At 40.0% G+C, this 22,482-nt stretch overlaps 1 protein-coding gene across 2 annotated transcripts in view; it reads left to right on the forward strand.

Annotated features, from left to right (window-relative positions):
- mtmr14 (myotubularin related protein 14) overlaps positions 1–22,482 on the forward strand; it is a 33,242-nt gene that overhangs the window by 10,470 nt on the left and 290 nt on the right. Inside the window, exons 5-19 of one of the 2 annotated variants that reach the window (XR_014622250.1) lie at positions 1,427–1,487; positions 1,796–1,918; positions 2,625–2,698; positions 4,364–4,434; positions 4,528–4,602; positions 5,111–5,177; positions 7,407–7,492; positions 7,987–8,063; positions 9,403–9,439; positions 10,150–10,220; positions 10,519–10,577; positions 12,047–12,179; positions 15,509–15,685; positions 18,300–18,506; positions 19,778–20,073. Coding sequence is in view for 1 of the 2 variants with exons in the window: in XM_084348139.1 (XP_084204265.1) it covers positions 1,427–1,487; positions 1,796–1,918; positions 2,625–2,698; positions 4,364–4,434; positions 4,528–4,602; positions 5,111–5,177; positions 7,407–7,492; positions 7,987–8,063; positions 9,403–9,439; positions 10,150–10,220; positions 10,519–10,577; positions 12,047–12,179; positions 15,509–15,685; positions 18,300–18,506; positions 19,778–19,958 (1,499 nt within the window). In the remaining variant the exon portion in view is untranslated. Of the gene's footprint in view, positions 1–1,426; positions 1,488–1,795; positions 1,919–2,624; positions 2,699–4,363; positions 4,435–4,527; positions 4,603–5,110; positions 5,178–7,406; positions 7,493–7,986; positions 8,064–9,402; positions 9,440–10,149; positions 10,221–10,518; positions 10,578–12,046; positions 12,180–15,508; positions 15,686–18,299; positions 18,507–19,777; positions 20,099–22,482 lie in introns of those variants that run through there. The other variant, XM_084348139.1, reaches the window with a different exon arrangement.

The following is a 22,482-nucleotide window of genomic DNA, read 5'->3' on the forward strand; positions in this document are numbered from 1 at the left end:
TGGAGAAGCCTGCAGACCCAGTCTGCTGACTGGGCTTTTACATTACCGCCATTCATTTGGCAGATGCCTTTATCCAAAGCACTTACAATAAGTGCGTTCAACCTCCATAAGAACAGGAGCGAGATGTCATCAGAAAGTGCATCCTTCCCAAACAAACAACTAAGAGTGTGCTCACACTTGCTGTATCAACTGCCCGTCTGTAATTATTACGACAAACACAAATAGTTGCTGGTCCACCTTAAAAGTTCTATGAGGACTGAAACTGCTAAAATCAGAATGGAATAGAATAAAGTAATATTCCATTAAATGCAACAAAAATAACATTAAACATAAATGTAGGCATTAACTAGTTTTTAATGTGACGTAATTTGATAATTTGCCTTATTCATTTACTTTTGTATTAATTCAACTATTTATTTACTTTCACATTTAATTAAAACAATTTTCGTTTACATTTCTTTATTAATTTCTGCTTCGTTATGCTGTTGTGGGGGCTATCAATTAAAGTGTGTCATGGAGTCAACTTTTCACTTCTTGGTTGATCGACACCAGAGTGCATAGATCTGACTACACATGCCTTGCTCCCACACCGGAGGCCTGGCTCACTTTGGGTCTTCAGCTAAAGATAAAGTTAGCTTGCTAGTCTTAATGTAGTACGTGTCTATAATTTTTTCAACCCACTCTGCATTCATGTGGGGCCTGCAAAGTATGACAGCTTCAATAGCTTGCATTACAATGATATGGGGATATTTGCTACTTGTATGTTTACAATGGTTTTTGAACTAAAATGTGTTATACATTTTTATAAAATCCCATGATGCTTAGGCCTAATATTCAAAATCCATATGTATCAAAAAATCGATATTTTTGACATCTCTATTCTCTACTGCAACTCGCTGTTACTCTTATATATGTTCACACAGATCACACATCAGTGATGAGCAGAAACTGGGTAATCATTTTGGGCTGCTGATTCATTTGTCAGGCTTATAATTGTTTTATAAATGTCATACAATATATACTTGCTTTGCATAAATGAGCATTAGGTAAATACATGTATTATTTAAGTTTGTATGTGTCCCTAAAATGATACTTATAATGACATTCCAAAATGTATGTGATTGCGAGTATAAAGGAGATGGCCCAGATGACAGAACATAGCAAAAGTCTTTCCTATTTTAAATCATCAATAAAAAATATTTTCAGTTGCTCTTATTCAGTGCCTGTTCCCAACACAATCACGTCCCTTATATCTGACTTAATATTCGCAGAGCGAAATGGCTCTAAAAGATACTATATTTAGAACTTAACTTGTTTTCAACCCTGAAACCAACCCAATAGGCTGGTATTTGAAATAACAAATGTTGTAAGTTTGTGTCCTAATCATTCGCCTCACTTTGAGTGATTATATTCTGTGTTTTTTCAGGGGGTGCTGATGATACATGGACAGAGTCTGAGGAGGTTCTAGAGGATGACAGCGCAGTCAGGTAATCAGTTCACTTTAACTAGATTAGTGCACAATGACCATCTGACACTGGTGTGTCTGTGAGCTCAGGCCATGTGTGACACTAATCACATGTGACAACAATAAAACACAACAGTGACTGACCTCATTGTAAAAAAGGAATACATTACTAACTGAGATATGGCTTTTAAACGTGTGATCAAAGTAAAACATCTTGCCAGAGATAGTCCATTTTATTCTGTTAATTTAATTTTCCTCCTTTTCTTCCTCTCTCCTCCTTTACTCCCTCCACACACTTTGTGTCTCCCTCCTTCCCTCTCCTCTCCTCAGGAATGGGGACTCCCAGCTCTTTGACAAGGTTCGAGGTCACGACATTAAGCTGCTGCGTTACCTCTCAGTTCGCTACATCTGTGACCTGATGGTGGAGAACAAGAAGGTTAAGTTTGGCCTAAAGTAAGGAACAGCACGGACTAGTTCTTCCACAAGCTGCCTGTTATTTAGGTCACTGTTTCCACTGGACTTTGTAGGGAGGCATCTGACTATAGACTCTTGTGTTTGGCTTCAGCTTCTGCCATGAATTGAATTAGGAGACTGAGTATGCTTGTGATTTTCCAGCTCTGTGTATATACACAGATCTTGGTTCTTGCTGCCACATCATTTATCATAGTTTAGGGGCTAATCCACTGCAGTTGTTGATATTGGCTGGTAGGCTACATGTGGAACAGAGGGTGCTGGTACTTTTTTGAAATATATATTTCATAAGAGATGGTTGACTGAAAATGCATAGTGAATGATCAAAGAGCAGCTGATATATGAGGACCAACCCCTAACCCTAAAGAAGGATGCAAGGAATGGAATAATGTTAGCCCAATAGTGAAAGGTAAACAATCAGTATAGCAATTATTCAACAGCATTTTAAAGAATGATTTAAATACAATGTAATACTTCAAATTCTGAATTACAAGAGCACTAACAATCAAAGGTTGGAGACCATATTTCCACTGCCAGCATTGTCCTTTGCATATGTGCCAAAATAAACACTGATACTGCTTCTGCTGTGGTTTTGCCCCTTTGGTCAGTAAAGAAGCCCTGTATTGTGCACAAAAATACTGTATTTGCCCATGAGTGTTCACAGTGATTCTCTTCCGGCTCTCTGCAGTGTGACTTCCTCCGAGAAGGCGGACAAGGCCCAACGCTATGCAGACTTCACTTTGCTCTCTGTGCCTTACCCAGGTAAGCTCCTCGTGTTAACGCTCTCAGTCACTCCAGTAGAACTCCACTATGAACTGCCCAGACCGACACTGTACACGAATACTGGGAAATATCTGAAGTAGACAGGTCTCCGTATTGTGGTGCCTTCTCCCTACAATATCCATGTGTTTGAATGCAAGCTATCTTAAGAAATGAACAGATTTCTACTTTTGCTTTTTACGTTCTTTATAATGTTGCTCTTGACAACAATGTTTAGGACATCAGGGAAAACCTGTGTAGTCCTCAGCAGCTTCAACAGTTGTCAAAAACATACAATACAAAAACCTTTACTTGACGAAGAGTGCCCCTGTCCGAGACCATAACATTACTCTGTTCATAGATTCATTGTACGTGCAGAGGACCAAGATGTTCACAGGAAGAGGACCAATAATTATCATTATTGTTATCGTTTAATTGATTAATTCATCACTTGAATGTGGTAGGTGGTCAGGTTTTTTTTCTGTTTCCCATTATCTATTCTGACTTTTGTTGTTAGAAATGTCTAATATGTAAAATCTGAATGATGTTGAGATTGCCATCTTTATGAAGAACCTTCATGATTAACTGGGGACCACTGTCGAACATTTTCAGTCTAATTTTGTCAGCAGGCAGCAGCATCACTTACACAGCTCTTTTTTAACACTGTAAAAATCCTCCTCAGTACATATTTGGGTCAAAATTCTTCAAAAACACAACACATACATCACAGCTATATCACACATCCTTGTTCACAAAGTTGTTCACTTTTCTTATTGAATTTATGAAAAAAATGGCCAATGCTATTTCAAATACTTTCACATCTATAACTGTGTGTAACATAGAGGGGAAAAATATTTTACTTTCAAATGATCGTTTTGAAGTCCTTTACAAAAAACGGACAGCACAAAACGAAAGTAGAAAGTAGCAGAACTAAAACATTTGTCCTGTTTTATCATTATGGAATAATGGACAAAAAAAACATCTCATCTCTCCCCTCATCTCATTTTCTTTTTGCCGCTTATCCATGAGGGTCGCGGGAGATGTTGCCTCTTTATCCCCCCCTTTCGGGGGGTTGCGGGGTTGCTGGAGCCAATCCCAGTTTCTTATGGGCGGAGGTTAGGGTATATTCCTGGACAAGTCGCCAGTTCATCGCAGGGCCCTTCCGGCGGCAGAGGCTGCCCCACAGGGTGCCAGCTGCACGCCAGGAGCAGTTTTGGGGTTCAGTATCTTGCTCAAGGATACTTTGGCATGTAGCTTGGTTCCGCCCAGGGGAGCCGGGTTTGAACCAGCCTGCTGCTCTACCCACTGAGCTGCAGCCGCGACCCCCCCCCCCCCCCCCCAAAAAAAAAAAAAAAACATGTTAAAATTATTGACATAATGTTCAATTTAATAAATCGGTCAAATCAGACACAACACACTTTCAAATGTCATGAAACAGGATTTAAAAACATAATAAAATAGTTTCTCACTAGAGAATGTGTTAATATTCTCAAACCATGTAAAAGAGTATGTAAAAGTATGGTTTTTGATTTTACATTTATGAAAACAGATTTTCCATGTAGTTTCTAAAGCTGGACCACAGTGTAATAAAGTCATAACAGTTTATTATTTGAATTTTGAAGAAAATTCCTTCATTTATGTAAATATGTCTTTCTTGTCTTTTTTTAGGATGCGAGTTTTTTAAGGACTACAAAGACCGAGACTACACAGCAGAGGGTCTGGTGTTCAACTGGAATCAGGTACAGAGCCTGCTGTGAGGCTACCCAGTCTGGGATTAAACAGTTGTTTGGCTCTGTAGTATTGATCTGATGTCACTGTGTCTTCACTGACAGGACTATGTGGACGCTCCTTTGACAATCCCTGTGTGCTTTACTCAGAACTTGAACATTGATTGGACACAATATCAGGTGACCTCCCCTCCTCTCCCCTCCCCTCCTCTCCCCTGCCCTCTGGTTGTGACTCAGTTTCTCTCAGTACGTGTTTGTGGTGTGTCACTGCCATCTGTTGTTCAACTTGCAAAGTGCTTTGGTCATGATTCACAACCACTTGCACTGCACACATACATTAATATTCACAGTGTGGTTTAAACCTCAGTGACTCATGTTAAGCAGCCAAACATAGTTTAAACCCACAGACCTTTATTTTAGAAGCCAATTAGCATATATGTAAAGCTGCATTTGAAGAAATGTGTATAAAATGATGTTGCAGCCTTAAACAACAGGGTTGGTCTTAAATGTTTAGTTTAATTAAAGAAAGAACTGGAAAAAGCTGATACAGAACATGCTGTATGATTCTGAAGATGATGTTTTCAACTTTAATGTAAGGGCCTGGTTTAAATCCTCACTGTGCAACCAAAGCTTTAATTTCTCTGTCGAAACAACAGTGTATTTACTCTTATGTGTGTGTGTTGTTCAGTCTTGGGACCTGGTGGAGCAGACCCAGAACTACCTGAAGCTGCTGCTCCACATCATCAACAGTGATGGTAGGTGGTGGTGGTGTTAGCGGGAGAAGGATCAGATAAAGTTGTGTTGAGGGTTCATAGTAGTTTTGGACTGTGACTGATGGCTGGTCAACTGATGGCTGACTTGCTTATTCCTTTCTTGTATTGATACAGAGCCAAATGTTTAGTCAACAGATATCAAAGTAATACCTTAAAATACTTCCAGACTTTAGCAGTACTCAATTAGGTAATAAATTTACAATGACACAGAAAAAAATCTAAGTTGCCATAGTCATTTTCAACCAACTGATTATTTGTAATAACTGAGAATATTGATCGTTAATTTACTTTATTAGTTAATGTTGATGATGGATTAATAATTTGAGTCATCTTTCAAACAAAGATTTATTCTAGTTTCAGGTTCTCAGTGTGCAGATTTGCTGCTTTTCTTTATCTTATATAACTGTAAAGTAAATATCTTTCCGTTTTGGATTGTTTGCCAGAAATAACAAGCGGCTTGAAGTTGTCACCTTGGGTTTGGGGAAATTGTATTGTTTTTTTAAAATAATATCATGACATTTTTATAGACATAATGATTTATTAATCATTCATGATATAAATAATCAGTTAGATGCAGCTCTAAATAATACAAGTGTGTGGTGCTTGTTTCAATTCACCTGTTTCAAGTGTGTACTGCTGTGGCCCAGAGCAACAACTATGCTAATACCCCCAGGAGAATGAACATATCACAAATTACTGTCTGTGTTAATCAGCTGCTCAGACATTATGTGACACTCAGTGAATACGTTGCATTATGTTTTATTATGCCTAATCAGAATATAGCATTTTTTTTTTTCAGTATCTTTATTTAAACAGGAGAGTAACTTAACAGAATCACCTTTTAAAAAAGGAGGAAGTAAAGGTGGAAAACTGAAAAAGCATTTTGACCAATAATTATTATTTTTTTTTTCAATAAGTGAAACTAAACATTCCTGTCTTACAGCTTGGCTACACTGCACACTACGTGTCCACTGTAATCAGTGAAATTGGCTACACCAGGCAAGACAGCAGCACATAAATCGTGCATATGTGCCACGGAAATACACCAGTCTTTAATTTATACTTTTTGTATAGTGGCCCTTTCACACAAAAATGTGTCAAAGTGTCAAAATGTTAGTTAAAATGAACTACCTGTATGCAGGAAATGACTACAGCTGGCATTGAGGTTTTGAGAGTTTCTATTATTATTTATTGTTTCCTCTCACCAGCATCATTTGATAAAGATTGGTAGTAAAATATTAAAAAAAAAAATTTGATCAGAGCTTAAATCATCAGGGCTCCCCCTTTGGGGTCTTGATCTACCAGTCAGATGGTGGTTGCACGGTGACTGTAGATGTTAACTTATCCATATTACACAAACTGAGTGAAAAGTGAGTTTCACAGTGCAGTTGTAGCCAGTTAAAAGATACATTCCACTGCACATCATTATGTTTTCAATGTAACAAAAGCATTAGGGTCCATGTTAACACAAAAAATCAACAGCCAGAGGCTGATGGTGTGGGTTTTTACTTTTTTTAACATTGATCATAGCAACTAGGGCTGAACAATTACTTGAAATAACATTGAACTCACAATATGTTGAAGTGCAATATGTAAATTTTTTGATAAAGGTACAGTAAAATGTGTGACGAGTGTTTGTGTGGTTCAGACACCAACAATTGTCGCATCATCATGATTTTAATAGTTTTTTAAAAACTAAAGTAGTTGTGCAAAAGTGATAATTCCCTCTAATTGTGAATCATATCACAATTATAATATCTCTCGAAATAGACTGACTATGATATTTTTTAGCCATTATTGTGCAGCCCAAATAAAAACTTTATCAGGCAATAATATGTCAGTGTTGTATCTACATGGTCTGCTGTCCAAAGTGACATGAAAAAAAAAACTGAATGCAGCACAAAGATGACTAATGTTTCAGTTCTTTGTTGCTCAGTTTGTAGTCTGTGGAAGGAGGCTGAGGTTAGTTCAGGTTAACTTATGTATGTATTCGTGCTTCAGTGTACAACCTATTAAATACTGGTTGTGTGAAATATATGCTAGTGTCCTTAAAGGATAATTTCATGTTTATATTGGTGGTGTGATGATAACTGAAGGATGAATGCTTCTCCATTGTAATGACCCTGTCTGCTCATAACGAACTTTTGATTTTAAATCAGCACATTCCAGTGTAGCTATTGGTCTTGAATGTGAAGATGTGTATTGTTGCAGATGAGAGTGGCCTCCTGGTGCACTGCATATCAGGCTGGGACCGAACGCCTCTGTTTGTGTCCCTCCTCAGGCTCTCTCTGTGGGCAGTAAGTTCTCACTTTTTCTTCTCTTTCTTGCCTTTTATCTCCTGTATTCTCCCCTGGTGTCTCGCCACACGACTCCCCGCCAGACGGCAGCTCATTTGGCCCCTCCAACATTCATTAGTAACTTCAGTAATCCCATGCTGGATCCATCTGCCTCAACCCTGGCCACCCTTCGCATTCATATCTCTCCATATAAAACTCATTTACCATATCAAACATGCACTATAATGAGTTTCTTCTGTCTCCTCTGCCTTTATAAAAAATAAAACCCTATGTTATAAATATGTAATTTTTTTTTCTCAAGATATGATCCACACTGGCAGCTTCTCATGAAATCACAGACCACACACGGAACTGTCTTTCAAACAGAATTTAAAAAAAATACAGTTTGGGTGTCTTGAGCTGGATGACGTCCTGTGGGTGATTGGCCCGTGGTGATTTATTTAACAAGGGATGTTTGAAATATTTGATTTGCTCATGTCATGTATTTTTCACAGGATGGTGCGGTGCATGCCAGCCTTGAGCCGGCCCAGATCCTGTATCTGACCATTGCTTACGACTGGTTCCTCTTCGGGTAAAAATAATCATCACTATCATAATTTCATGACTTCCCCATGAGCCATAATTCACAGCACACTAGTCAGCATAAATACTTTAAGGTGCATGTGCCGCTTGTCATTGCCATCTGGTCTGAGAAGCACTGTGTTTGTCCACGACGCATAATTGAAAAGTGGCTGGCTAATGAAGCATGGAGAGCAGTGGGAGAGGGAAGCCAGGACAACACAAGGCCGCTAGTACGCCTCTTGACCAAGTCCTTTATTCTCCACTCCACATTTGCTCTCTCTCTCTCTCTCTCTCTCTCTCTCTCTCCCACTCTCACTCTCTCTCTCACTCACTCACTCACTCACTCACTCACTCACACGCTCACACACACACACACACACACACACACACACATACACATACACACACACACACACACACACACACACACACACACACTCTTGGGATTCTCCTTTCATAATAACAAGCACAGTGTCTCCAATTTGAGCTCATCAGAGGCAGTCTCGTAAAAAGGCCCTTCACTGCCAGCTAGCCTGTGTAATTATGCATCAGCAGGCTTGCCCAAGCCCTCAGGACATTGTCCAAGTAGAAAGGATGTGGTTGTGTGTGTGTGAAAGAGAGAGAGAGATGAGTGATGAAGGAGTTGGATAAATTAGAGAAACAGACGGAGTGCTCATAGGTGCTGTACATGCTGGACTTAACCTCATCAGTCACAACTGAATGATATTTGGACTTGAGGTTATTTGTGGAGTAATCATTTGATTTCTGTACTCAGCTGTTGTCACTGTTACAAAGTCACTCTCAGGGGAGTGTAGTAGATTCTGCACCGGTGCTCGTAAACCTCTGAACATTTTTTTTTTAAGTAGTCAGTGTATGTTAATGGGGAAAACAATCAAAAAGCAAATCATGGTCCCCAGTGAAGTCCTTGACTTATGCTCTGTTTGGCTGAGTTAAAGGGTTCACTTTGCCCTGATTCCAAAATAAGCCTTTCCTCACTCAGCCCAGAGTAATATCCAGCGAAATAGTTTAATTTTATGTATGGAGGCTTTAGCAATGCTTGGTCACCATGGTGCCACAGATTTCTTTGTCAACTACTTGATAGGAACAACTCTTCGGTAGTAAGAGGATGCCGTGAAAACAGTGACCAGTTCTGTAATCATAATTGAATCTCACTGACTTATTACATCTAGTACTCATATAACAATGTTAACTAATGCAGGTTTAAGGGATTTTTTCATTTTTTTAAGGTTCTCTGCATGGACACAATGAGATTTTCTTGAGTAGTTTTTCGACATAAATTAGTAACAACCGGCAAATAAAGCGTTATATTTTTCTGTCTGTATTTGCAGTCATATGCTGCCAGATCGACTCTCCAAAGGGGAGGAGGTAAGTTTATATCACACTGAAGTTTTACATATTTTTTCTATGATTAGAATGGTTTAACTTTAATTTACTGAAAAGGGACTGACAGGAATGCGTTTTTCATCATCATCCTGATCCTGCTAAATAATATTCCTTGTGGAAGTTTTTGAGGTCGAAACGCAATTATTGTCATTGTCAGATTGTGAGAAAATTCCAAACAAAGTAAGGGCATGTTAGTGTTTAAATTGAGTAATGTGTCAGCAGAGGAAAAAATGATCAATTGAAAACATTGGAACATACTAAATTGTGATCCAACTGTAAGGAAATTGGAAGGAAATTGCAGCTTCATCTCCAAGTTTTGTTCTAAGGGTCATCAGGAATGTAATGTGCCAGATAAAACTGTGCAATTGCAGACGAAACATTTGTAGACTATAGACCCAGAAAATGCACACATTGTTCAATAAGTGGTCAAAAAGATCAACATCAGTGTCATGTTCTGGTGTCTGTCTGCAGAAAAACCTGTATCTACACCAAGAGCAGTTTCTGTGGAACAGAATCAAATATAGTCCCTTTTCTGTAGCTGCTAGCGACAGCTCACTGTGATGTTGTTCACTTCACACACACTACTGTTTCATTTGAAATAACAGTATGTATGAGGACACCTACTGGGTAGACTCATTTATCTTTGATGGCTGTGTTTCTGCTCTGATCAAAAATGTTTTTTTCTCCTTCAGATTTTCTTTTTTTGCTTCAATTTTTTGAAGCACATTGTCTCAGAGAAGTTCTCTGCTGTAAAGAAACTGAGGTGAGTTCCTCTATTTATCTTATTATGTTTTATATGTCTATTATCTTTCTTTCTTTCTTTCTTTCTTTCTTTCTTTCTTTCTTTCTTTCTTCTGTTTCCTGTCGGTCTGTCTGTCTCTCTCTAGTTAGCAATACTTTTCTGCTTGTCTTTTCTTTTGCTAAAGTTCACAGTAACACAGATACAGTAAATAACTAACTCACTGAATGACTGGTTTCTGGAGGCAAGCGTCAGCCATGTGAATCCAGTATTCTTTTTGATTCCCGATGATTTCATCAACATAATTTTCTTTTGTTTTCAGAAGGAAGAATTCCCACTTTAAAGACAGTGATTTCAATGTGGAAGAATTCTGCCAGTTAAGTAAGTCTGTGTGTCTCATATATTCCTGCCTACAAACAGGGTACCTCTGATAGACCTTTGATGGCGGTGACTCATTTAACGATCACATATTATATATGATACATTTTATACAGTGCATTCAGAAAGTATTCAGACAATCTACACTCAATACACCATAACGACAAAGCGTAAACATGCTTATTGGTCTGTTATGCATTGTCAGCTGTGAGACCTTTATATAGACAGGCGTGTGCCTCTCCAAATCATGTCCAATAAATTGAATTTACAGGTGGACTCCAGTCAAGCTAGAGAAACATCTTAAAGATGATCAAGAGAAATGGGAGGCACCTCAGCTAAATTTCAAGTGTCATAGCAAAGGGTCTGAATACTCATGTCAATGTGATGTTTCAGTTTTTCTGAATGCAATAATTTCAAAAATTTGAAAAAGGTTTCCACTTTGCCATTATGGTGTATTGAGTGTAGATTGATGAGGAGAAAAAATAATAGCATAAGGCTGCAACATAGCAAAGTGTGAAAAGAGTGTGTGTGTGTGTGTGTGTGTGTGTGTGTGTGTGTGTGTGTGTGTGTGTGTGTGTGTGTGTGTGTGTGTGTGTGTGTGTGTGTGTGTGTGTGTGTGTGTGTGTGTGTCGTGCATGGAGGAACAAAAACATAATGTTAGCTAGGGTTCAAACTGCCATGCTGCCTGGCATGGACAAATGGCTGATCGAAGGGTTGTACTCAGGTCCAAGATGGTGGATCACCAATTGTTTCTTTGATAGGATAGGGAAGAAACACAGAAACACTGGTGGTGCTCACACCATTAGCTCACTGATATCACATGTAGGTGTGATATGGTCCAGGCTGAAGGATTGTGTGTGTGTATGTTGTGGTGCCAGGTTAGAGAAGATGGTGAGTTGTATGGCAGAACCCTGAGTCTGTGTGAAGCATAATAGCGTCAAAATAGCTGTGTTGCAAAGCAAACTAATAACCTGACTACAAAATAACACCTGAAGAGTAAACAAACACATTGGTTGATGTAATGCACATGTGTTCAAAAAGTCCTGTGCTTATCCGTGCTATGCTAGGCTGTGTGCTTTCTAGGCCCAGTTCAACGTTGCCAGTCTTTGAAGAAAAGGTGCTGGTGGTTCCTTAGCTGACAAGCCAAGCAGGAGAACGTTGTAATCCCAATGTTGAACAGTGCTGTTCTTGCTTTGTATATCCTCATCTAAACATGTACAGTGAGCCACACAGCATGCTGTTGAGAAAAGCTCTCTTCCAAGGCTAGATGTTTTATGAGCGTAGTAAAGCTGTCTGTGGGATTTCAAATGAGGTTTTCTTAATTCTGGAACAGAACCCACCAGTTGTAGTTTCACTTCAGCTCTCCAAACACCTGGGTCTTTCCTCCTATAATATGTCAAAAGGGCTGCCGTGAAAAATGTCTGTCAACTTAGTAATGGGAACTAACAGCCCTGCTGTATGTTTGGTTTCAGAGTCAAGGGATCGTGGCAGTGTGACCAGTTTGAGCAGCGAGTTCTCCCTCATCACTGAGGAGGCTGGCGGTGCCTCCAGCCTCACCAACGATACTGTGGACATGTTCTCCAGCCAACAACAGGCCTCCAGCTGGTCAGTGTCACACACAGGCTCATAGAGTCAGGGATTTATTTCTCTGTTATACCATGGTCTGGGTGAATACTCGGTACGGATTGGCCGGAAGGTGTGAATCAACTTTTGATTTATGGACACTTCTGGACCTCCTCAAGTAGTTCCAGTGAAACTTCCAGTTTACTGTCAAAAAATAATGCGCTATATCCTGTATCTAAAATGAGCAGCATCAGCTGGTTGCAGACAGCTTGACTGTATGACAGACTATATAGGGATCTTGGGTGGCAGTAACCGCTTCAGGGTGTCGGGTCAGGACACTGTTGTAATGTTCAGGTGAGTGCATTAATAAGAGGCAGAGTCCTTTAATCCAGTTCAAGCTGTTTATCGGCATGTTGTGGGTGAGTGTGTGGTTGCTGCAATACAAGCACAGCAATACAGACTGATTAGAAATAAAGTACAACTTAAACATAAAAATAAACTGAGCTAGATATATATCTTTAACCAGATAACAACTGAAATACAGCTCCAGATTAGTTATGAACTTAAAGTCAGCATTAATCAATTAAACCTGAATGATCATTAGTCTATAGGCTTAGATGCAACATAAAAGGGACATACACTGTCACTGATCAATTAGCATTCAATGTGCAATGTATAAACAACAGAGATTAGCAATACAGCAGCATAAACCTCTGAGGCTATTGCTAGTTAGCGGCTAGCTCCACGTCATTCATTAGCGGCTAATTGTTCATCACATTATACAAACCGATGGCAAAACTACTGCTAAGTCATCAAAAGCGACGCACACACTAACGATCGTTCAGCCGATCTGTGTCTCTGCACCAATATACACGTCCGTGGTGCGTTCAAGGACCCAGAGACTGTTTGAATTTTCGTGTGTGGCATAAGCTTTTGTACATCGACGCTTGAAATAAATTAAATAAAAAAAAAAAATCATAATATTTTATTTACAACCCAAAGTGTAGTCCCTCAGTGCATCATCCTTTGAACACCTTAGGGTGGCTCTGTAACACACGAGCTGCAACAAAAAGCCTACACTCAGGGCTGTAGTAAATTAGAAAGTTGGTAGCTTATTCATGAAAAGGGTAAGTAACCCTGTTTGATTTTAAAAAGCTGGTAAACTGACTTTATGTGTGTTTACTCCTCACTACAGCCGCTACACTGTTCCTCTGAGCTGACTGTATCAAGAGATCCTCCCACATCCTGTTCACTGTTTAACTCACTACTTCAGGCTGCAGCCGGACACACATTTGTTAGTGAAAGGTTTTTAATTTTATTTGGGGACAGTGACATGGCTGGTTAGATAGTTTGTCTTGTTGTTAAACATGCTGTGAAATGATATTTACTGTTAGTCGACCGTACACAATGTTGTTGACTTTGAATCTTGCAAGCATAACTTTAGATGTCTGGCTAACAGCTGAGCTGAAGCATTCAATGAGCTGAGCGGACTAGTTTATCTCCTGTTGCTAAGTTATATCTAAGGTCCATCCTACAGTATTTACTGGAGTAGTGAACAACGTTTCCATTACATGAGAACCTGATAGGACTGTAATGACTGTTTCAGCTATTAGTCAAACTCTCAGGTTTTTTTCAGGGAAATGGAGTTACTGCTTGTGAAAAACTTCATATTTTGATCATAAAACACACAAAAAAAAATTTTTCTTTGGCAAGTGACCATGGTATAAGCTGGATAATGCCCTTCACGGTGTCCATTGTTCCATTAGGAATTAACGGACTTCACAGAGGCCTCCATGTCATACATTAATTCCTGATAATGGACACCTTATCGGACTTTAGCCCTTACTTAATGTTTAATCATGTGTTTTAGAGAGTTAATATATGGGTGTTTATCATTCATATTTAATCAATATGTTTGAGTTTGAGAGTTTCCATGAACACCAGCCCTCAGAACAACATGTATGTCAGGGTTCAGACTGAAAACTGCACTGCTTTACAAAAACTCAAGAGGCAGCCTTGGTGAAGGCGTTCTCTGCTACAGGTGCCAGTGAGACACTGAAATATGAGCAACAGACATAAGAGATAACACTCACCAACTGATATAATCCTTAAAAAAGCCCAAAATTACCTGACGGTCCACAGCTGTACTGGAGCTGTGTCGACAGTCACGTGCAAAACCTCACCAAATCAAGATCACCATGATCTGTCATATCATACTCTATCTATAATCCCTGAGGCCAAGGACAACACTTTTCACTTTTAATACTTGCGCACAGGAAATGGGTCAAGTCCATAACATGCAACCCCAGGGGGTCCTAACAGCTCTTAGGTCATCCAAGTACATATATACACAAAAACACATATTCACAAGAATCACTATGAAAAATAGAAGAACAAGGAAAAATATGCAAATTCCAACCATAATAGCTTCACACAGGCTTTCCCACACGCACCCGATAAGTTTGTGAGAGTTCAGGGCTGTCATACTGTGGAATCAGCAAGTGCTTGAAGACTCTCTGATTGACTTTGTGAGCCCCACACCTTGTTGACTGTACTCAAGGTGAACAACCCACAATGCATTGCATTGTGACATTAAAATGTTATTGACAGTTAAATTCAACATCATAAGACCGTACAAATATCCATCCCATATTAACCTCACTATCTCAGTGACATTGATGTTAGTAGTAGCAATACATTGTTTATGTCCAGGAATGCACTTGCACTTCACTTTCAAACTTGGTGTGTTGAAGGATGACGTGTCAAAAGAAAGAAGAGAAGTGCAACATGGCAACGGGAGCCAGACCCAACTTTTTATTTTTGGCCAGGCAACAGTGCGTCATGCCAGAGCTGTCTGTGTTCAGACCATCTCTGTGCCAACGCAGTGGTCTCTTTCAGTGTTTTTTAATGCAGTGCTGATGTCAATCCTAATAAGGCCATGGCCCCAGAATTGGACTGATTTGGAACAAAGTAATGAAACAGCATCTTTCTCCAGTTCACCATCAAAACATGTATATTAGGTTAATTCTCTGGTCAGTTCCCTTGACCAAGGCACCAACCTATCTCTGGAGTTGGTTCCCGGGCGCTGTATGTTGGCTGCCCACTGCTCCTCAGGGATGGGTTACATGCAGAGAACCAGTTTCACAACAGGTTCATTGTATGATAAATAAAGATTATTCTATTATAATTGATGGCCGACATCAATGTCATCAATCATTTGATAAACTTGCATCACAGGCTGTTAGCGCTGCAATGGTGCCCCTCCTCTTTCTCATTGTCTTCCTCTTCCTCCTCTTCTTCTTCTTCTTCCTCTTCCTCTTCCTCTTCCTCCTCCTCCTCTGTGGATGTTGATGTGTTCTTTCTCTCCTCAGGAGAAAAGGTACCACCTCCTCTCCTCAGATGGTTGTTTGGAATAAACAGAACCCTCTGGAAGAGCACCTCTCCCATCCACTCAACGAGGCCAGGTCTTCCAGCTCATCCTCCTCAAACCAATCAGAACACGGTGTCACACGCACTGGTAGCAGTCCATTGGCTGTCCCCGGAAGAAGGTGAGTGACTCCAAACAACTCCATCATCCAGTCCAAGTTCCCACGCCATCTTGTTTTTCTACACACAATTAACTTCAGTAATGTAAATTTTGGATGATCACCAGAAGCACAGTGCTTTTACCACCGCACAGCACAAGCACCACTGCCTTTGGTAAAGATCTTGATCCAGCTAGCATGTGCATTTATTTTGAAAGTGGCACTACGCCATAAAAACAGTTTTAATTTTTATGAATTTTTCAACCCAGATCAGTCAGAATCTGACCCAGTGACAGCCATAAAGAATAACTATAACAACTATATAGAAATAGCCAATGTATCTTCTCACTGATGGTCTTGTATCCAAATCTGTGACCAATTCTGCTCGATTAAAATATTCATACAGTAATTCTAATATTTGGTTAAATGTCTCTTTTAAGCCATCCACAAGCTTCTGGTCGTCCTCTGGCTGAATTTTTAACCACTCCTCTTGACAGAATTGGTGAAGTTCAACAAGATTTTTTGACTTCCTGGCACAGACTTGTTTCTTCAGCACAGTCCACATGTTCTCAATGGGGTTCAAGTCAGGACTTTGTGAAGGCCATTCCGAAACCTCAGTTCTAGCCTGATTCAGTCGTTCCTTTACCCCTTTTGATGTGTGTTTGGGATCACTGTCCTGTTGGAACACCCAAGTGCCCCCAAGACCCAATCTTCTGCTGACTGTTTTACTTCAGTTGAGCTTTAAGGTGCTGCATCTGGATCGAGGGCTTCTTTCTTGCACGGCAGCCTCTCAGCTCATGTTGATGTAAAACACAATTGACTGTGGACACTGTCACCTGTCTTCCAGCAGCTTCTACTTCATTGCAGACTTGCTTTTTGGTGGTTGTTGGTGGACTCTTGACCATCCTGACCATTTTGCTCTCAGCAGCAGATGATAGTTTGTATTTTCTTCCTGATGGTGGCAGTGACACAACTGTTTCATGCACTTTATACTTACAAACAGTTGTTTGTACAGAATCTTGGGACTTGTAACTGTTTCCTGACTTGTTCAAATCAATAATGGGCTCTTTCAGATCAATGCTGAGCTTTTTAGACTTTCCCATTGTAGTGTTTGTGGCTGAGTCTAGTGGGTGTATCAAACAAGCCCTATTAAAATGGGCCCAGAAAATTCACCAGATGTTATTATTCATTATCACTCAGAAGAAGTTATGAGGCCATGCTACAAAGAACATTTGATTCACACAACTTTCTATAATCACCTAAACTGGTTGTTCAAATCCCTGTGTGTATATTTTTGATCCAGCAGATTTGGCCACATTTTTAGAAGACCTATAATAGATTCATTATTGAACCAAACTTTGTTTTCTGTGACAAAGTAGTATGTGTTCACTCACTCCATCACAGAAAAATGAGAGTTGTATAAATCATTGGACTCAAGACTGCCATGATATACATGTTCTTTACAAGTGGATGTAAGTAAGGCATCGGTATTAAACTGAGACTGTTTCATAACAATTTAAAAATCCTTGTAATTTCTTTGAACATGACTTACAGGTGTTTTAGTTGAAACTAAAATGATCAATAAAATGTCAAGAATAATAGTTTTGATGTAATGACGTCAGTGAATTGTGCTGGAGAGATATTAACTGAAGTTAGCATACTAATCAGTTAGCCCTGCCAGTTGCCAGTCCAAAGCTTCTGTGCTAGTGGTGTTAACACCAGCACTACCCTGTTGCTCTGAGCTCCTAGTCTGGACCACTAGATGCATGTCTAAATGAGCTCACTAACTAATGACAGCTACAGTTAGCAGTTACTCTGGTGATATGCCGCTCTGTTTGTTCTGAGTATGAATTTGACAGTTGGCCAATTCTTAAATATAGCACCTTTTTAACCAGAAAGCCACATATAAGTAGTTATTTATAAAAACCTTTCTGTGATGTGGAAATGATCTCATCTCTAAGTCTAAGACTAGACTAAGTCTTGACTTGACTGAAGTGGTTGCAATACAGGACACATATGTGTCTAAGCTTGTCTTTGTATGAGCTTGATGAACAATGTGCAGAATAATACTTTTACTAATAATAATACTAACACTGTTTTTCTTTTGTACTGCATTATATAAGAAGAAATCTGTCAATTTTGTTGATTTGAGATTTATAGATCACAGGGCTGTCACTTTTTATTTGAACTCTGAACATTCATTCAAATGTGGGGTGAAAAGTTCATAGTGGAGCTGTAATAACCTGTTCGATATGTAACGTCAGTACATATACTTATGTAACCCTCTTATTTAAGACTCCCTCCCTTTCATTCCCCCTCCGGCTTTCTCACTCATTCCAAGGGGAAAAAGGAAAATCGATTAATCATATTTATTGATAATTATCAAAGGCAAACTCCATGTAAACAGATAGGGCATGCAGAAGCCACTGCTAGCAGTAGCAGCAGCAGCAGCAGCAGCAGTGCCAGCCAGCCAGCCAGCCAGCCAGTCTGTGTCTGTCTGTCTAATAACTATGATGTTCTCAAAAAAGTTTTCATTATGCATTGAGGAAGACCTTTGCATACGTGGATGCTTGGTAACTAAGTTCCAGATGTGACTACCTGTTCCACCTGTTAATTCTCGTTTTTATTTGTCTCTCAGGTTAGCAGCAGACTACACTCGGTCAGGTTCCTCCCTCTCTACAGAGTATGGGAGTTGGCAGATAGTTTCGGGCTGTGGCAGCATCCATGACCACGCTCACTTCCCACTACCTCTGGCCTCAGTTTCATCCACCTCGTCTGCTGTCGCTGCTGCCTACGACTCCCCACTGCCCTTCAGTTTTCAAGATGAAGGACCCAGTGGACGGATGTAAGTAACACATCCTCTCCACCACTGTCCCTAAGATTTTCTGTTAATGAAAACAAGTCCGTCAGTCCTGTATATTCCAGGTGTTTCAGTTCAGGGGGGACAGGGATTTAAATCCATTACACAAATGTGTAAATGAGAACAACTATGTCACTGTTTTCCCAGCTTTCTGAAGACTTAGGTGCATGTATTTGGTTAGGGGGTTTGGGGGTTCTCCCTTTTATGTTTTTTTGAATTAAAAAAATGCAATTTGACAACATTTGGGACCATTATTATATCTGCATACAAAAAGTTTGAAAGCTAGAGCACATATTAAACAAAACAAAATGCTTGATGATAAAACTAAGGAAGTCCACGGGGGACCTTGTACAACCATTAAACCCTGCAAAAGTAATTTAGTATTGATGCTCTGATCTGACATTCATTTGGCTTAGGTGGTGCTGCACCTAAGCCTTATAATGGTTGAGGAAACTGTATAACATCACTGCAAACATAAAGTACAGCAATCTTTGTTTTGTCCCCCTCCATGTGTGCAGTGTTGGCATATATGTCGGCCATACAATGTAACAAAATAGCGCAGTAGAAAAGTGGTAAATAAAACTAAGAACTTTAGAAACAGTGTTTGTCCAAGAGAAAGCATTTACTTTGTCCAGATCAGTGCCTATCTTGATCAGTATACTTTAAAAAACAATTAAGTAAGAGAAATGAACATCACTCAGCAGAGGTGGTTTCCTGTCGGGAAACTGCAGTTTTTGTGGCTGATCTCTGCCCCCCTACTGAACCGAGCGATAGACAAGGAGGAGGATCAGGGAGGATGAGTTTTCCACCAGGTTCTCCCTCTGACTCATCCTTCTGCTCAAGGCACACAGCAGGGGAAACATTTTAATTTTTGCTTGATCTGACTGCCAAATTAAATCTGTCCTGGCAACATCGCTAGCAGTCTGAAAAGGCAAACAGCATCTTTCTATCTTAATTCTGACTGAATGAGAGAAACTGGGAAGAAGGGCAAGAAGCAGAGAGATGTTGATGATGATGATGAGGAGGGTGTGAGCTCTGTGATGGTCAATTCAGGAGTACATTGTGGCCCAAGTGGGGCTGATCCAAACTGTCTCTGCCTGCATCATTCTGTTCTTTTCTCCTCTGATTTCTTCACAGGCTTTTTTTCCTTTTCTTCTTTCTGTTTTACAGCACTTTAAAAATCAGATTTCCCCCCCTAACTTTTTTCTTCCTGTCTTCTTATCCTGCTCTCTCCCTCCTTCCTCTCTCCTCTGCAGGTGTCCCTTCCCCTCTGAGCGTCAGGCTCGTCTGGAGGCGGTGCGGGAAGTCTTCCTTGCAGCCTACAGCTCCACCGTTGGCCTCAAGTCATCAGCACCCAGCCCCTCCGGTGCCATCTCCGGCCTGCTGGAGCAGTTTGCCCGTGGAGTAGGCCTCCGGGGCACCAACGCCATCGTCTGAGCCCTCTTAATGTGACTTCAGACTCTCCTTCTGCTTTCATCCATCCATCCGCAGCTGATTCTACATGTCTGGACTTGGTACAATAAAGTGCCAACCATCTCTGTTCAGTTCAGGGGTGAAGCATTCTATTTTTTTATGAATTTCTTTTGATTTTGTTTTCAAACCTTATAAGCCAGGATGTCATTTTGTCTGTGCTTCTCTGGCTTTTCTCTGGACTTTTAATCTTCCATGTTGAGTTCATCTGTCACATTCAGGGAGGGAAATCTTTCAGCCACAGAATCAAAAAGGGATAAAATATACATTGCTGAGGACATGGGATGTGTACCTGTTTCAAGCAAGATAAAAATAATTCTTCCTTGATCTTTTCACTACTTTTAAAATCCCTAAAGTGGCTGTCACATGAACAGGAAGATATATGTTTTTAGTTATCTTGTTTTGTGCTGCTATTCTTAATCCAAGCAGAGAAAGTTATTTTATTCAGGTGGATTTTGAAGATGAGATAAATACAGCACTTAGTGTGGTCTGACAGAAATGGTACCAGGCTGTTTTTGGTTTCTAATTCGGCACAGTTGATTGAAATCAAAATATCTTAGCAGTTTAAGCTAACCGCTGTGAGGTCTAGACTTAAAGGATAAGGCTGAATTTTTAAAAGACTTTGGCTGCTATAATAATTCCTTCTGATGGTGAAGTCAGCCCTCCTCCTTGCTGTAGACAAAAAATTGCAGTCCTTGTTAAGCTGAAGCTAATATGAAGCTTCAGCAGTTTGAGTAAGTGGATGTGTTATGTCCTGTCAGATTCTGTGACTTGGTTAGGAATTTCAGTTACAGACTGAAAGTCTACAGGGACTGTTATTGATTGCCTCACAGAGCACAGTTTTGTGGAAATCGTAATCTAGAGGCTGAAGTGACGATCTTTTCCCCTTGACCAGTCTAATGTCTCGTATCCTCCACTTGAGTCCATATCCAACCATTTCTTCTTCTTCAGTAGCACTGACATGGTAGCACAAGAGGCACTGAGCATTGTGGTAGCAAATCTGAACCGAATGCCTTTTCAATGTTCTTTCTCATTGGACTCCAGTGAAGTGAGGTCCATGTGACGCCTGCCTGTGCTGAGAGTTCCGCCCAGCTGTTAACCCACAACTATAGTTCAAAAACACGTGTACCTTCTTTCAGGTCACACTTAGACTTTTCTACCCAGGCGACTCTCAGCTGGATTCACATGTTCAAGCCATCTTCTTCAGAGAATTCAGTTTTTATTTTAAGCTAGCTTGTCGGTGTTTGTCAGCTGCTGTACCTCAGGACCTTTTGTTGTGCCTTTTTTATCTTCAGTGACACTGGCTCAGATCTCTTCTTCCTCTGGTCCAGTTTAAGTTGCTTTTTTTGTTATTTAAATGGTTTGAAGAAGCTTGGGGTGTTTGCAGCTGATTGTTGATGACAGTGAGAGCATTAGTAGCATTAGCCTTGTGAAGAAGCTTTTGCGTTGCTGCTTTATCACCCATTTGGTTGCAGGACTGTAAGACTTGTTTTTTTGGACAGTAACATACAGCTCATGAGTCTTATGCACACCCCTGATTAGGTTGGTGAGAAGGGATTTCAGCTAGTTGAACTCATTGTCGTGTCCGAAGAGGATTTTATTAATTTAAGAAGTAATTCTAGGAGGAGTTTGGGGGAAAATGTGTTCACTTTCTTTCATGGTGAGATGAGAAGATAGTCATCAGTCATGTCTCGGTTCAGCACAGAGCTAGAACTGGGAGGTGTTTAGCCTAGATTACCATAAAGACTGAGGTGGAAGCTTATTTAGATGTTGTATTTAGCTTGTTGAAGTGATAACCAAACAGAGACTGTTTTATCTGTTAGCCCAGTGGTTGTGAGCAGCGTCTCTGGATTCCTTTGGGTTAAACAAACAAGATTTTGATCAGTCAGTTTTAGGTGTATTTTACAGAGTGGACTTAGTGAGGCTAGCTGTTTCCCGTTGTTTTTAGTCTTTATGCTCAGTTAGCTGACATGAAAGTGGTATTGATTTTCACATCTCACTCTCAGAGAGAATTTGAATTGACATTTCCCAAAAAGTTGAACTGTTCTTTTAACTGTCAGAATTTGAAGTCTGGCTGTTTTGAAGCCACGTGAGTCCTTATCCCTTTATCCTTGAAAGCAGTAAGGAATTTGTTTCATTGACTGCCTGCATCAGTTCTCTGCCTGGGCTGTCAAAATGGTTGAATTTCGTACCCCTGCACAAAGTGACAGTCGAACAGTCTGTCCAGCTTTATTTGAGAATTTCAGGCATGGCCTCATCTCCCTGTCCGGTCTCAAGCTTTGTTTTTAAGATCATTTTTTGAAGAGGAGATTTCATTTCATATTCATATAATTTGTTGTTATTTTGGTATAATTTCTACTGTCGCTGTTTAGCAGCCAATCACAGGGCACTTTCTCAAGCATTGTCATTTTCAAATGGCTGAAAAATGTATGTAAAAAAAAAAAAAAAAGTCTCATTCTGAGTTACTTCAGATTTTCCCAAATAACTTTCT

The sequence above is a fragment of the Pagrus pagrus genome (assembly GCF_965226575.1).
Source record: "Pagrus pagrus genome assembly, chromosome: 3".
Lineage (NCBI taxonomy): Eukaryota > Metazoa > Chordata > Actinopteri > Spariformes > Sparidae > Pagrus > Pagrus pagrus.